Source organism: Stegastes partitus, unplaced genomic scaffold, assembly GCF_000690725.1.
Source record: "Stegastes partitus isolate 25-593 unplaced genomic scaffold, Stegastes_partitus-1.0.2 Scaffold1375, whole genome shotgun sequence".
Taxonomy (NCBI): domain Eukaryota; kingdom Metazoa; phylum Chordata; class Actinopteri; family Pomacentridae; genus Stegastes; species Stegastes partitus.
In genome coordinates this window covers 172,965-188,822 of record NW_007579106.1, presented here as the reverse complement: position 1 = coordinate 188,822, position 15,858 = coordinate 172,965, and the positions used below count along the sequence as shown (strand labels likewise).

General features: G+C 42.2%; 1 protein-coding gene across 1 annotated transcript; it reads left to right on the top strand.

Annotated features, from left to right (window-relative positions):
* The first annotated feature begins 572 nt into the window (after positions 1–572).
* LOC103370124 (palmitoyltransferase ZDHHC18-like) lies at positions 573–12,071 on the top strand. Its single transcript, XM_008299045.1, has 9 exons — positions 573–1,287; positions 1,928–2,088; positions 5,039–5,188; positions 5,357–5,494; positions 5,691–5,742; positions 6,518–6,620; positions 6,931–7,040; positions 7,425–7,527; positions 11,712–12,071. Exons 1-9 carry the CDS (start codon positions 1,004–1,006, stop codon positions 12,069–12,071), a joined length of 1,461 nt encoding a protein of 486 aa, XP_008297267.1. The 5' UTR covers positions 573–1,003.
* The last annotated feature ends 3,787 nt before the right edge of the window (positions 12,072–15,858 follow it).

Sequence of the window (15,858 nt, the reverse complement as noted above, 5' to 3'; positions counted from 1 at the left end):
CATTAAAACTGTCAAGTTACCCACAATGATCACCGAATTACCGGATGTTGTACCGTTTATATCGTTTGACAATGTTTATTTATTAGAAAATATAGCCACATGGGTGCAGATCTTATTACCAATCATTTTCTGAGTTCTGTTGTCACGATGTTTTAATATTTTAACAGAATATCCAGCAAACAGTAGCCTTTAGAGAACAATCCCTTAAGCTTATCATTATCGACATTCACAAAACGTTCCGAAAACGTTTGCTAAAGCATCTACAACGACAAACTTTAACGAACGTTATCGAAAGAGGCCTAGCGAAAGCCATCGAAACTCTAGCTAACATTGGCGGAACGTTCCCCAAACGTCCAACTGCTTGGCGGCCACTTATTTCGAAAGACACACAACCGGAAGTAGACGTTTCCTTTGTGTCGCGCTTGACAACATCGCGATTTGCCCGGACGAGTCGTTTTGTAGCAACGCAGCTAACCAGTAGGTGGTCACGAATGTGTCAGGACTCTTTGTAGAAGAGCGATATGCGTTGAAAATAACAAAAGTTTTTCGTCTGCGTTTAATTTATCCACACACAGTCGCTGGGGCTTGGCTCAAAGCTGGAATATAATGTCCAAGTCGAGCGAGCTAACAAGCTAGCAGTGGTAACGGTACTTTACTGATGTTAAATACTCCGCAGCTGGATGAGCTGGCTAGTGTGAGTGGCACAGCGACGAAGCTAACGATGTCCAGAGGGCTTGAATTTGTGCCCAGTCCGTCTGAAGACACACTGAAAGAAGAATAAATGAAGAGGCATGGAAAGTAACGGGGATGTAATTGCCAGCACGGGGTCTCACGGTTATTTACAGCTGGATGCCCACGGTGCAGGATTAGCTTGTTCTCTACGTGGAATGACGACATTTGCTCCGTTCGCCTGCCTAACGGTACACGGGGGTCGGTGATGCTGTCTGGCCAAATGCCCTGGTTGTCCGAATTGGGACAGAGCAGCCAAACTCCATCATAAATCATGAAAAACTGCGAGTATCAGCAAATCGACCCGCAGGCACTCCCGACGCCCACCCCGACCCCTCCGCCTCATCAGGGCAACGACATCGACGAGGAGGAGAAGAAGAAGAAGAAGAAGAAGAAGGAGGAGAAGGAGCCGAAAAGACCCAAGAGAAAGTGGGAAGTTTTCCCCGGAAAGAACCGCTTCTACTGCGATGGACGGATCATAGTAGCCCGACAGAGCGGGGTCCTGCCCCTCACCCTGGGCCTCATCCTGGTCACAAGTGGTTTATTCTTTATATTTGAGTGAGTTCATTTTTTTTGCATAGTAGGTTTCCTGTTCTGTCACTTGTGAGTTCAGTCACTGTCCTCATCCAGTGGTATGATGTAAGAAACTCAACAGCAGATGAGGCACATCAGCTCTTTAAATTGACCTTTTATAGAAATGACTTCTGTCTGGGGTATTAGATCCAAGTTATACATAAAAGCTCTTTATTGATGATCTATAAGCCCTTTTACTATTATTATGCAATTGTGCTTAAAGGTGTTCAATTTCATCATGTAGTCAGGCTGTTTAGAAGTCCTTATCATTCTACATTTGACCCCTTGCACTTTTTGGGTTAAAATTCCTATTTATTCTTGCAGCTGGTAATAACATTTTAAATCAAAATGTACATTAATAGTGGTTAATAATGAAAATGACAATCTTGCCGTCACCGTGCAGCGACACTTGTGTTGTCTCCATGGATTTAGATGGTGATTAAAAGCACTGAAGGTTAATGAAAACTAGATCCCATGGTGGGTTTAAAAAAAAAAAAAGTAGGCTGGGTTATGTGATATGAGATGGAGCATTGTTACGATCCTCTCCCAGCCTTTGATATGGTCAGCCTGTTGTTGTTATTGTAATTCATCATCTCTCTCTCTCTGTGACTGCCCCATATCACAGCTGTCCCTTCCTGGTAAAACACCTGACCAGCTGCATACCTGTTATTGGAGGAGTCCTCTTTGTTTTCGTGGTCATCACCCTGCTCCAGACCAGCTTCACCGACCCCGGCATCCTGCCCAGAGCCACACCAGACGAGGCTGCAGACATCGAGAAACAGATCGGTAAGGGATAAGTGAGTCGCACATAGCTGTGGTCGTAACTATAAGGGTGTTCTTGACTTTGATAGCGAGGAACATAAAATTTTACGGTTTCGAAGCGTTCACTGTTTCCCCTGGTGTGGTATTTCTGACGGTTTATGACTGTGAATTTAGACCAACTTTGGCACCAGCGCTCTCCGTGGGACCTTTATGTTTCCTGGAGGGGATTTGTCCTCTGAACTCATACTGCTTAAGCGTTTTTTTGTATGTTACCATCCAGTCAGTGGCCTCGGGTCTGCACTGCTTTAACTTTGCTTGAAAGAACTGGTCCGGTACCTTCAGTCATTTAACTCATGCTGTTGCCAGTTCATTTTAATGATAATGAACCCGTTGACACATCAAACGTCTGAAGTTGAATTTGCCATGACTCAGAGCAATAAATGTCATATTGGCTGCTATTAGGGCTATTGTTCTGGAAGCAAGGTGTCCTGCTGCCATCTAAATTTGGCCTGAAAGATATGTTATCCCTTTGAAAAGGTTCTGTAGAGATCCCTTTACTCCAATCTGTCTGTTTTTTTGCATTTCAGACCTGTTCAAAGCGCTTCATCATTTATGTTCACTTGTCAGTTTTAATGTCTTGCCAACATTATCTTTCCTTTCCATATGGCTTGCTTTGATTTAATGACCTCCGTGTATAAAATTGGCTTCATGTGCACCTCGGAAACTCCTACACATGACCAAAGTTTAGGCAGCGGTGATGTAAGATGTTCGTATTATCCAACTGTACTGCTGTTGCTTCAGCTATTTTTGAGATAAATATTCTGGCACAAGTACTGAGCATTTACCCAGCATCTTATCTCTAAGTAAATATTGTGTACATGGTGTTGGACTGTGTTAGCAAGCATCTTAGGCCTAATTAAAATTCCACTAATAAGCACAGAGCTTGTGTAAATAGTGAAATTTCAAACTCCATTGTAACCTAGAGAGATATTCCCATTACATACTAAACAGGTTTTGGGTACATTGTGTTTCGTTGCGATGCATCAGTTGTTTGCTGTCTGTACAAAATGCCAAATGATTTCGTGTACGCCGATTACAAAAGTACTTAGTAAATAATACATGCAGTATGCAACCTTTTTAACCATTTCTGTACAAGGAGGTTTGAGCATCTCCTCGCAGAAGAAGATGTTATTCATTGATAATGAGTACATTCTGTTCAGGGCAGCCACTTTCAGGCTGCTAGTATTGTGCAGTCTGGTTCATTGGACCACTTAATGGAACTCAGACATCGCTCATGGTACACCTGTGCTTTGACTGTTTAACAATCAGAATGTTGGTTGTAAAAAGGCTTTTTGTGGGATTTTGTGGAAATATGTTTTATCTGATTGTAGAGAAACCCCTAAAAACGTTAAGTCCACGTTGTCAGAACAGTTTAACTGATGTGACATCCGTAATGTGTAAGAAAGTGTTCTATCTACGCCTTCTAAGAGGACGTAGATGGAGTTAGCCTTTAGTCAGTCTGAAGTCTGCATAATGCAAAGGAGGTTGGCAACCAGAAGCGAGACAAGAATGAGAGGCAAACTTTGGTCTGACCATGTGATTTGTAAGAGCCGTGCTCAGGTTGACACTGGACAATGACGCTAAGAATTAGGTCATCATAGGGCTGAGTGATACAGCTGAACAGTTTTCATTTTCATCAATATCGATAAATACTAGGGACTCCTTTTGAATTGCAACTAAAAGAAAAAATATAATTCAAGTTTAATCACATTTCTTTGAATTAAGCACAGTAGCCTAACTATGAAGGCACACAGGTCATTTTAATCTTAACACAACAACAGAAAACACTCACAAATTCATACATTTACACAATAATTAAAAATAAATAAGGAAAAGAAATCCTCATACCTTGTCTGCTGCCGGTTCTTGCTGGCTACATCCTCCTCCGAGGGACGTCCGCGGGCGTAGACGGGGCTTAGAGGCTCAGGTGGCGGTGGACTAGTGCGCCTCAGGAGACCTGCACGAAAGCCACAGGGGGGGTGATGGACAGTGACGAAACTCTGTTATCAAGGGAGATGACAGGCTGTTTGTAAGCCAGAGAGGGAACACGCTGGAGGCTTGATCATGAAACCAAACTTTTCATGTGCAGTCATGGTGGTTTGCATCTGATGCAGTTAAGTGATTATATCAAACAATTTTCCTATTCATTTTGATAATGTGCCTATTGCTGGGGCATGTTGGTTGTATTTAATCTACGAGGCCGAGGTCATAAAAGTTCAGACGTAACAATGTTTTTTGGCATTGGGTCAATTGTAAATTCCACATGTCACAGCAAGAAGACTGCTTTGCTAGTTGTGTGTGGAAGTGTGAAAGCTGTCACGCGAGTGTCGAAGATGTGGCGTCAGTTTTCATCACCGTTGATATACTGCATGGGATAAAACCATCTTTTGTTGTTCCAGACACCCGTGTTTGGTCTCGATGCCCTGTCTTTTAAGCCTGGGTGATATTTGGAACCTGAAATGTGATCGATTAAGGTGTTAGTTGTCGTACCCCAATGATGCAGTCAGACTAAATTTCCCCAGTCAAACAATCAGGACAGAAACATAGCAGTGCAGCAGTTATGGCTAGCTTAGCAGCATTCATTCTGCTTTAGCATTTCTTTATCATTGAAGACTGCCAATTAAATATATAGAGATTTTGGACTATTTTTGCATTTGTCACTAGTGTCTGCCATTTTCTAAACAAAATGATTCGTTGATGAGTCAAGAAAAAAATCTGCAGATTGATAAATAATGAAAATAATTGCATGAGAGTGCAGGAAGTCAATTACACTCATCACACAATTCTGAGAAGAGGTCTGAGTGGGTAAAATAAGGTGCACCTGTGTGAGTGAAGCATTGGTGTGTAAGGGCTTTAAAGTCAACAGCATCTAAAGAATAGACTGTGTTTCTGTTTTCTTTTGTCTCCTCTGCAGACAACACTGGAAACACCAGCTATCGGCCTCCACCGCGCACCAAGGAAGTCCTCATCAACCAGCAGGTGGTCAAGCTCAAATACTGCTTCACCTGCAAGATGTTCCGGCCTCCACGCACCTCCCACTGCAGCCTGTGTGACAACTGTGTGGGTGAGCACATTGACACCGTGACATTTACCAGCCATGAATAATGAAAAGAGGCTTCACAGGGGCACAGTGAACAAGCTTCCGTCTATTCCCCTGCTCTAGATTGTACCCCAAACTGTTGAAGTGTTCCTTTAAATTCTCATCTTAGTGTTTCTTCGTCTTGTCTTTCAGAGAGATTTGACCATCACTGCCCCTGGGTGGGGAACTGCGTAGGGAAACGCAACTACCGTTTCTTCTACACCTTCATCGTGTCGCTCTCCTTCCTGACAGCTTTCATCTTCGGCTGCGTGACCACACATCTTGCGCTGAGTACTTGCTTTGGCTCATGTTTGGAAATCAGTCAGGAGTCTTTCTGCTGGCTCATAAAGCACCTGCTAGTAACTGTGTTTGTTTTGTCTCAGTTGGAAAAAGCTCCATTGTGATTTCCCATTGTATGTTTTTTCATTTTAATGGCACAGAAACACAGTTGTAGTCCGGTGACGGTGATATTTCTCTTCTCTTTTAGGGGCTCAAGGCGGGAAAGGACTGGTGTTTGCTCTTCAAGAGAGTCCCGGCAGATATCCTTTTCGAGCACGTTTCTGGATTTCTTGAGCAAAAGAACAATGCTATTATTTGTTTTCGTTCCTCTTCATCCCTCCTATGTGGGCTCGGTGATATATTAAATTGATAACTCAGAATTTTTCTTTTGCACTTTGTGAAAAATACCTAAATTACATTCTCTGCAGTGCTCACAGATAGAAAGATCCCTCTGGACTCAGGACAGTAACAAAAGCTGCCATTGTTTCCTTGGATACAGTCGACTAATGGCAGCGATGATGAAACATGGCTGAGGAAAGTGAGAACACTTTGCTGATACTGTTCCATTGCAGTTCATTGTTGTTCCGATTCGTCCATCTCTCCTTCTTTGGATTGCATTTGTTGCCAGTGCTGGAGTAACAGCTTTTCCTGAAGGATTTTTCTGGCACTCAATCAGGCGTTCTGTCATCCTAAGAGACGCTCATTTGCATTTGTAGAACAGCCAATAGGAGCAACACCCCTCTCTGAAAACACCTGTGATTGGCCGAAGTCTCCTGTCATGAACTGGATTTTATATCAACTGAAAACAGAGCCAAGCGGAGGTGCAGAAGTTTTCTCTCAGACCGCTTGAAATAAAGTATCCTGAATGGTTAGTGTGAAATTTTTGCCAGAACATACTCTGTAACTTAATGCAAAAAGACTTAATATTAACTGAAACCAAAAAAAAAAAACACAAAAACCCCCAAAACAATTGTCGGCCACGTCCCCCAGTCCTACCTCCAACATAGTGATGCTCTCCTTGACCCAACCTGTCACTGCAGTGGAGCTGGTGATATGTTTCTTCTCAGTCTGGTCCATCTTGGGCCTCTCAGGCTTCCATACATACCTGGTGGCTTCCAATCTGACCACTAATGAAGACGTGAGTACTGCCTTGTGTTGGATGTTGTGGCAGATTCAAGTTTTTGTTTGTTATGGGATGTTTGTATGAGGAAAAACTAGTTTTGTGTTAGGCTGATGTTGAGAGAGAAGACTGCTTATTAAATAACACTTTGTTGTACAGAAGAAACACGAACCCTTACACATATTCCTATTTTTGTACCTACATTGTGAACCCATGCTAAGTTAAGGAAGTTCTTCAACACAGAATGTTACTGTTTGGTGAAATACGAGTGTGAAATCTTGCAAAATTGTACAACCAGTGACGTTATGGTATTTTCTTTTTTCTTCAGATCAAAGGCTCCTGGTCGGGAAAGAGTGGCGAAGATGTCACCAACCCATACAGTCACAGAAACATCTTTATCAACTGCTGTTCTGTGCTTTGTGCACCCATGCCACCCAGGTCGGTCCTCAAGAGGGAGTCCGTTTGACAGTGGTCATTTCACATCCTCAGAAATATCCATGCGAACAAAACAAAACAATAAACAAAACTGTGCACCTATGCAAGTTGCATATAATTAATTGAGTTGAACTGTTTTTACAACTGGTTATTTATTAATGTGCATCTTGTATTAAAGTCTCATTCAAGAGGCTATAATTAATACTTGTGTAATAACCGTGTAACAAATGAAAGTGTCTTGCAAAGCATTTTTAGTTTTGAACCACATGCTCCATTTCATTTACACCTGCGCACCCACGAGATCATATTTCATGACACGAAATATCGAAACTAAAACAGGAACATGCACGTCACCTTATACTGTCTCACCTTTCTGTGCTGTTCCAGCTTGATCGACAGGCGAGGTTTCCTACCCGCAGATGAGTCTGCCCAGACCGGCGGCACGGACATCGAGCTGCCCACCCTGGCCGCTAAGAGCGAGATAAACGTGGTAGGAGGATCTTCTCAGCCGGCTTTTAACTTGCAGGGATTCCCATTTTCTGTGCCTGCACCCCCCGACTCCCACCAAAACTGCTCCTCTGCCTGAGAGAAGCCCTTGTTGCCTGCTGTAGCCCCGACCCGGCATCCTTCTGCTGCCTGTTGTTGTTGTTGTTGTTGTTGTAAGGGTTAATCAACCCTTGTGCTCTATTTACACTGCAGCCAGAGTAAAACAGTTAGTTGTTTATGAGTTGGACAGTGTCATAGCTTGCTGACTAAAACTTAAAGGAATAGTTTAACATTTTTGTTCAGTTGTTTCGTTTCCTGAGAGCGAGGTAGGGGAATCTTAATCTAATATCACTGCATAAAGCTACACATTAGCTGACATTAGCCATACAAGCTGCTGGTCCTACCTGACCAAGAAAGACTGTAGAAACAATCCACCCTAAGTGCAATCATGTTTTACTGCTTATGACTTGATGTGTTATTAGTGAGAGGAAGATTGTGTTGTTGCTGTTGTGTTAAAGTCAGGGTTTGTTTAGCTCTGTTTAGGTGTTTACAGGTCTGATGAGTTTAACTGCTTCTAAACTGCTCAGCCATGTTTACCTCAAGCATAAATCGTGTTTTTCTTTTAGTATATGCACTAGGAATACTCTTTTTTTTTTTAATGTTTGCTGTTTTTTAATACCTTTTTAATCACCATCTTTACCTCAGTATCTCCTTCCTGTGCAGTACTGTGTTCCAGCTCAGGGAGAGTAAAGATTTCGAATACGTTTCTTTGCTCCTCTCGGTCGTCCTCTTCCTTACAGAGTGTCTATCTTGTTGTTCTGCGTCAGCAAGGGATATAAGAGGATACCTGGAGAGTTGCACAGAAACGTTTGTTTACAAGACGAGATGAAGTTGCAGTCGGAGCCACAATAAGCTCATATTAGGTAGAGGAGTCGCTGCTGTTTGGCATTTAGGAACACAAATGTCTCTTTTTTTGTTTACACTAAAAAACTGATGTATTTTTGTTATCTATTTGTACAGAATGAGATGAAAGCCAGTTGAAGCCGGAGCCAGTGTTTCTAGTTTTAGATTTATTTAGTTATTGATTTGATGGTTATATAAAAACATTTTTTTTTAGATTCAGCTGATGGAGCCTGATTCCACATTAGCAGTCCATGGTTTAAATTTCGGTGTCAGCTTCCTCCTCTTGTCATGTTTCTCTACATATACAAGTGCCTGATTATTGGTGACAAATGAATCTACTCATTTCCCGCTTGTTTTCCTTCATGTCTTTATTCCATTTTTAAATGTTGCTCATCATCTTTTAATGCAGTTCCTATTTTGTCAGTATCTGAAATGTTTCATAAATTAAATTCAGTTCATCACCTGTGTGTGCTCATTTTTCATTGTTTTGTTCGTCCATCCTCTTGGTTTCCATCTGGAGCGTTATTATAGGTAAATCATCCCAGCATCGGTACACTCCCCGTGTGTGTGTTCACCACTCCTGACTCACTGTTCTGTGTGTGGTGTCGTCTCTGTCCCGCCACCGACACGAGGAGGAGAAATGTCTGGACTTTGCTGTGTCCTGCAGTGGCTGATTAGCTGCTGTTAGAGCAGGAAAAGCGAGGCTTGAGCTTGGTAAGCCCGTTTAGAGAGAGGGAGAGTAAATGCAGACTGTCTGTGGCCGCCCGCTGTCGTTGCATGTCCCCCCTCGGCCGGCTGCTGTTCCCCTGCATGGCTTTATTCATGTGCTGCCATGTCGAATGAATAATGGAACACAGTATGGAGTGTACTCTATGTCAAATGAACTCACAACGTCAAAGTGTGTAGATACGGCTCAAACGAGTCCACTTTGCTATTTAAATGTGACCTTTTCATGCCACAGATTTGCAAAGACTTGTTTTTAAAGTTGGGATGGAAAGTCAAACCAGTGAATAAATACGTATTTGTATGTGAGTTAAATACAACATTATATTGTTAAAAGAAAAAGAACATGTTAAGTAGTTAATTAAGAGGATGCTTAGGTGCATGGAGCTGTAATCCAAACTATTTACTCACTGATACTCTATTAGGAAATGAATTGCAATTCGTTATTAGGACATCTATTGATTATATAGTTTTTTAATCAAAGAAGGGAAGTGTCCAAGCTTATTCGACCTGCAATTAAGGCGCCTTTGACGATTAAATTAAAGTATATAGATGTAGAAGCACTGAGTACAAACTAGCGTTTATTGAAGGATTAACAGGATTAGCGGTTAATCTTTTAAATTTGAAAACAAAAAGTCTACCAAGGCTTCACGCTGTTAAAATTCCTCAATTACTCACACGCTGTGTGTTGTAGCCCCGAGGCTAAAGACATTTGGGAATTAATTCAAGTGAAAATCAGGCTTTAAAGCTGCACTAATCAATATTTCTTATGTTGGAAAAACGGATGTGTGTTGCTCATAGTGTTAAATATTATCATCCAGCTGCAGTTTCACTTAGTTCTATGGAGGTTTAGGACTTCTTGGGGTTCATTCGGTGGCTTTAAAGCTGCAGGAACAAGGGGCAAGGTGGTGTGAACATTTATAGAAACAGCCCCAATTAACTCTTTCAACCTTACTGTTCCCATTTCTGTATGGGATCAGAGTGCAAAGTTGGCTTGGAGGGTATCAGATAGTAGATACTAGACGTAGGAAGCACTGCTCCTGGACCAGTAAGGTCTGTTGGAGCCCTTTCACTCAGCAGCAACACCCGCGGGAAGTCATTCTGGATTAACAATACTAGGTCCATATCTAAGTGAATGGGGAGAGAAAAATAATGATTTCAATGGTGAAATGTGTCATTATTATGATGAAATTCCCCATGAATTTCTATCCAGGAGCTCCATAAGTGTCGAGTCCTTTCTTTACAACACACAGCGGTTTTTTCTGGGCTGCTGATAAGTAGCTACCCAGGAGAAGGTGCTTCTTCCACCCCTGAAAACAGCCGTGAAAGAGGCTCAACAGGACTTGGTGGTTGGAAAACATGCAAAGTTTCAGGTTGTCTGAAAACAGCCCACAAGTTCCTTCAGTGGAAAACGCTCATTGTTTCGGTTTTGTGACCCATAACTTTAAATTTTTTGGTCCCATTTAATTTGACGGTTCATGCGACCCCTTCAACTTATTACACTGGATGGCTACAGTAGTTGATAAATTGTGATTTCACAGTGAGCGCTTTAATTAGCACTAATAAAAACGTTTAGAAACAAAAGGTGCTCTTCTGCTTCCAGCTGCAGAGCTCTGTGTCCACAGCTGAGCTTGTAGAGCTGCTCAGCAGCAGCTCTGGAAACCACGCAGACTTGTTGCTGACTGCAGTGTAAGGAATAAAAAACAACACTGTGGAAACAGTATGACTTTAATACGTTTGTAAATTAGTAAGAGCTGCAGAATTTTCCAGTTTAAAGGGACTTTAGCATCAATGTTTAACTGGAAACTAATGTTAGCTTGTTGTCTTTTGCTGTTATTAGCAGCAAAGTTATTGCATTTGTCAAATAAAATAAGTTTAAAGAAGTCCTACAAAAACTAAACAGGGCATTTTTTCAAGAGTCTGGAACTAGTTTTAGCAAAAGAAAATATGTTAAGAATGGGACCTGTCGACTCATCTCTTGTTTAGTTTTGCTGTTAAATGCAACAGTGAACATAAGATCATTTAAATGTTGGTGTGATAAGCAGAACCCTTGATGCTTTGTCGTTTATATTCAACAATTTCCCTGAGGTTCTACCAAAGGGATCAATAAAGTTCTATCTATCTGTCTATATCCAGAGCAGAAGTAGATTTTTTTGGAATGCAGAATGAATAAACAGACTGTAATCCACGTTGCAAGTAAATTTGCATGCTGAATTTAAACCCCGAGCACTGCTAGGCTATGTGAAGCTCTGGCTCCCACAGACTCCTGTCAATAAATCACCATGAAAAGCTAAATCAATTCATCTGTTGTTGGGCTAATCAAATATCAAATCTGACTCCACAGGTGTAACATGCATGCAAATGCACGTCTATGGCATGAAACAGGATCTCCTGCTTCAGGTCACATGTGCTCACCCTCTCAGCTAACCTTTGATTTATCTCGCACAGCTGTTCTAGCTGCAAACACAGAAGGGATTTAACACCCTGCCGTTCGTCAGGCTAACTTCACCGGCTTGTCTCTTCACCTCTTGTCTTCCTTTGTACCTCCTCCTCCTCCCTCAGTGCACGCAGGGAACTAAAGGTCTGCTAGAGTCGGCTGCTCTCTCCCCACTCCTGTCCACCTCGTGTCCTCAGGGGAAACCTCAGACAGCTCATCCCTGCCCAGACAGCAGCAGCCCCGCGGCCAACTCTGACCCCTCACCGGAGCTCTCCACGGGCTGCGGGGCCCACCACACAGCCAGCTCTCACGGGGATGCCTCTCCTCCACGTCACACCAAGACTCGCTCAAAGAAATGCAAAAGAGCAGCTTTGCATATTCCCAACCCCGCCTTCGACGTCCCCGTCTCCCCTACCTCTCCGGACACTGGCCCTGGCTCCAAAGCCCGGGGCCACAAAGGGGCCAGCTTCGCCCCGTTGCACTGACTGACTCGAACGACGGCTTTCTCAAGTGGAAACACACATTGTTTGAAGCTTGCATGCTGTAACAGTCAGATCCAAGTGAATTTTCTTTATTGCTGTTGGTTCTGTGAGAGCCCTGGGTGTGGTCATTGAGTATGACAATCACAGATATGTTCTGCGGTGGAAATAGGAACACTGGGGCAGATTGGATGAAGATCATTCTGGATGCAAATTCGCCTTTGGTGTAGAACAGAAAGCACAGGAAAAAAGGTCAAATCTTTAAGCGCTATGATAGAGCCATATATGTTTTTCTGATGATTCTCGTGTAAAACATGAAATTTACCAGCATGTCAGATTCACCAAATATTGTGAAACAGTGGCTTTGATGTATCAGCTTGAAAAGCTTTCTGTGGAGGGCTACAACTCAGAACTATATGCATCTGTAAAGAGAAAAGTTGCTCTTAAAGGGAAAATCCATCCAAAAATATGTAAAAATGACATACGTTGATTCTCAGTTTATAGTGTGACTTGGAGCCAGGTTTTCCTAAAGCTGAACAGCAGACGGCTCCGATAGCGTCATCCTGAGATGTAAAGGCGATTAATAACGGAACAAGTCGTGGGACTCGTGGGAGAGAATTTTCAGGGACATATGCTGCAGATATTTAGTTTTAAGCACCGTGCTCAAAACAAACTCCCGTGGATGTACAGAGGGCTGACAAAAGGACAGACAGACATGAGCTTTTTTTTTTTGGTAGGATGGTGGTCCTCTATGTACTAACAGTGGTGTAATGGCACCTGATGGTATTTTATACTTCCAGCAGATACCCAAAATGGATTATTTAAAGATTATAAATAACAATCTTGGGACAATATTGATATTCTATTTGGAATTTTGTGGCACGCATCATGGCTTGATGGTTTACGGAGAGGTTTTGTAGAATTTCTTGTACACTTTCATGAAGCAGGAAGCTTCCCAGGATCTTTACAGTGTTTTCTGTTAAGTCTCATCCTCCGTTGCACCCAGCAGTGTAACATTATCTCTCAGTGACGGTCTCCTTTGACTAGTTGTATATTGTACATAGACCCCCTTTGCCTGATAAAGATGCTTTTTAGTGTCTAACTTCATGTACCCCAAACCATTCCGTCTCTATTTGTGTCAAAGCACAGCGTTGCTCTGACTAAACATCATTAACAGATGTTTTATTAACGTTTTCTAATTGTTTCGGGCGCTCTGATACAACTACTGAAACTGAACGATGTGGCAACCTGAGTGTTGTTAATCTCTGAACACACACTCTCTTTGCACACGGTTGCGTTTGTCAGTATGATGCAGGCAACCTATGACGAGTTTGTGCAGCAGCAATTTGGTAAATCTGATTTGAGACAAACTTCACAGGACAAAGTAAGAGGACTTTAGGACAAGAAAAGGATAATATTGCTGAATGAAACTCTTTCTCTGTGTATGTGAGTCAACCAGAGCTCCATTTATTCCTATGAGAACCCCTGTTTACTCCAATGTCAATCCACCTCCTTCTGTTTTTTTTTTTTTTTTTTCTGGTCTGAAATTCATCTCTAGCACATTGACCATTTAGTTCTTTTGTGGCAGCACAAAAAAAGAATTAGCTGACAGGCTAATTTGGTTAATTGACTATGCTGACAAATTGTGTAAATGTATATTTGAAAAGGAACTAGTTTAACACATTAGCCCCTTTCCGTTTGCTGTGGGGAAGTTTCCATACATCTGTATAGAAATGCATGTCCGCGCTTACCACCAGGGGGCGCAGTCTGAATATTATCAACACAAGCTGTGTTGTAATGAATCATAGGGCGAGTGTTACTTTCTGCATCCATGAGTACATGAGGGTCTGCTAGAGTACAGGGGATGTTAATTTCATCATCTCCCCAAGTCCGCAAGAGTCCGAAATCTGCACAACTTCCTGTTGCTTTAGGGAAATAGTGCACATGTTGGGTAGTAGTGTGTATGCACAGAGTATGTAGATATGATCTACTGCACATGTATGTCCTCCAAGTGGACAATAAAAATAGTATAGGAACAAGAACTTTGTGTCCATTGTATCCACAGCTGTCCGTGAACTCAGCCACAAGGGAGAACAATCAAGACTTAACGTATAACTCAGAAGTCTTCCATTAGGTTTTGACCTGGTAGACTGTAAAGATTCTAGCACATTAAATCTACTTTATTACGACTATTTTGTTGCTTTCACCTTTCAGTTTGTGACCAATCTGTAACTTTCAAGGAAAAGTTGCATGGGCCTGCTGAGTTCAGTAAGTTTCAATATTGAGTCACACGACATTATCATCAGACGTAATACAGCTGGTTGGAGGTGGTGACTTGATGAAATGTGAATTTTGTGTGGATTTTCCCTTTAACCTCGCACAAACAGCACAGTGGGTTAAATGTGTATCAGTTGTATTGGTGTGTACTGTTGTTCAGATTTCCGTGCTAGAATAATGGCAGCGAATGCAACTGCATGGTAACGACTAAAGATGTATTTTATGATATATTTTGTTTTATTTACATCAAGCATCACAGTAGAACACCTCCAGTGTCACCTTTACGTAGGAAGGCGGCGTTTTGTTTTCCAGAGCTGCAGTAAGTAGTATTACTGACTCCTGTCTGTGTTATCGTCACCATCACTCTTTGATTTCAAGTTTCCTCTCAGATGCCCACGACCTGCTCGCACACTTTGTCTCAGCAGCAGCAATACCTTTTCTGTCCTCTTTTTTTCTTTTTCTCTAAACTTGTTTTTCTTTGTACGCTTTGACAAATCCAAGTTGTGTCCCAACAGCGGATGTGTTGGTTCGTTCTCAGGTGGAAAGCTGTAGGTTAGGTATTCAATATGCAAGTTCTCTGTGTGTGTCGTGTTCATCCACATCGTGACCTGATGGCAATAGCTGCACAAAAATGCAAAGATCCCAACGGTCGTCTCTGTGCACTAACACGTAGGCGCACACTGTCTGTCTGTAGCTCACCTTAGTAGTGTTTCACTTTAGTGTGCAGCATTTACAGCGTCAAACATCATCCCCACACATTCTGTGACAGCGGTGAGAGTGAATGCAAGCAATGCATTTTTGAGGAGTCTGTATTTGTACGAACTGTAAGGCTGCATAAGCCCATGCTCCTGTCAAAATAAAGGAAAGGAAATGAAACCCAGTGAAGTGAGGAGAGGTTTGTTTTTGTGCTGCTGCAGCGCTGCGCTTAAACACGAGATGGCAGCGATGCCCCACCAACATGAGCTCAGTTAATCCATTCAAAGTGTGAACTCAACACTCGGGGTATCTATCTGTTGTTAGCACTGTTTCCTGCTCACATGTCTCAGTCTGGAAATCCCTTACAACTTTGTCTCCTTCTTGTTCTTTGTCAGTACTTTGTGTCCAACAGGAGGACAATACAGGAACCAGCCTATTCTTCAACAAGTGTGACTGAAAATAAATTGAAAACACAACGTCTGGTCCAAGGTTTGTTCAGTCACCTACAGTGAAACAGATTTATTGAAATGATGCCTGACAGCCAAACTGTACTCAGACAGCAGACAGGTGTTTGAAAATGGACTGCAGTGAGTCTAAACAGAGAGATGTGGCCTCGTGGCTGCCAGACTGAATTCCACAACTGACTGTGAGATGGTGAGAAACTGGTGAATGAATAGTGTTCTCCCCTTCGTCAGCAACTTCCACTGACTCAAACTGATCTCAACTGTTGAGCCATATTTTCTAATATTCTATAGCAGCTATCAGTAGATGAAAGTTAAAGTTAGAAAAAAACAGATCCTTATAATCCTCTATTCTTTAG

Excerpts from the sequence above, each read along its gene's own strand:
- LOC103370124 (XM_008299045.1), top strand. The coding sequence starts at position 1,004 with ATGAAAAACTGCGAGTATCAGCAAATCGACCCGCAGGCACTCCCGACG. Across the intron at positions 5,495-5,690 it reads GACCACACATCTTGCGCTGA|GGGCTCAAGGCGGGAAAGGA; the intron begins GTACTTGCTTTG and ends CTTCTCTTTTAG. Across the intron at positions 7,528-11,711 it reads CTAAGAGCGAGATAAACGTG|TGCACGCAGGGAACTAAAGG; the intron begins GTAGGAGGATCT and ends CTCCTCCCTCAG.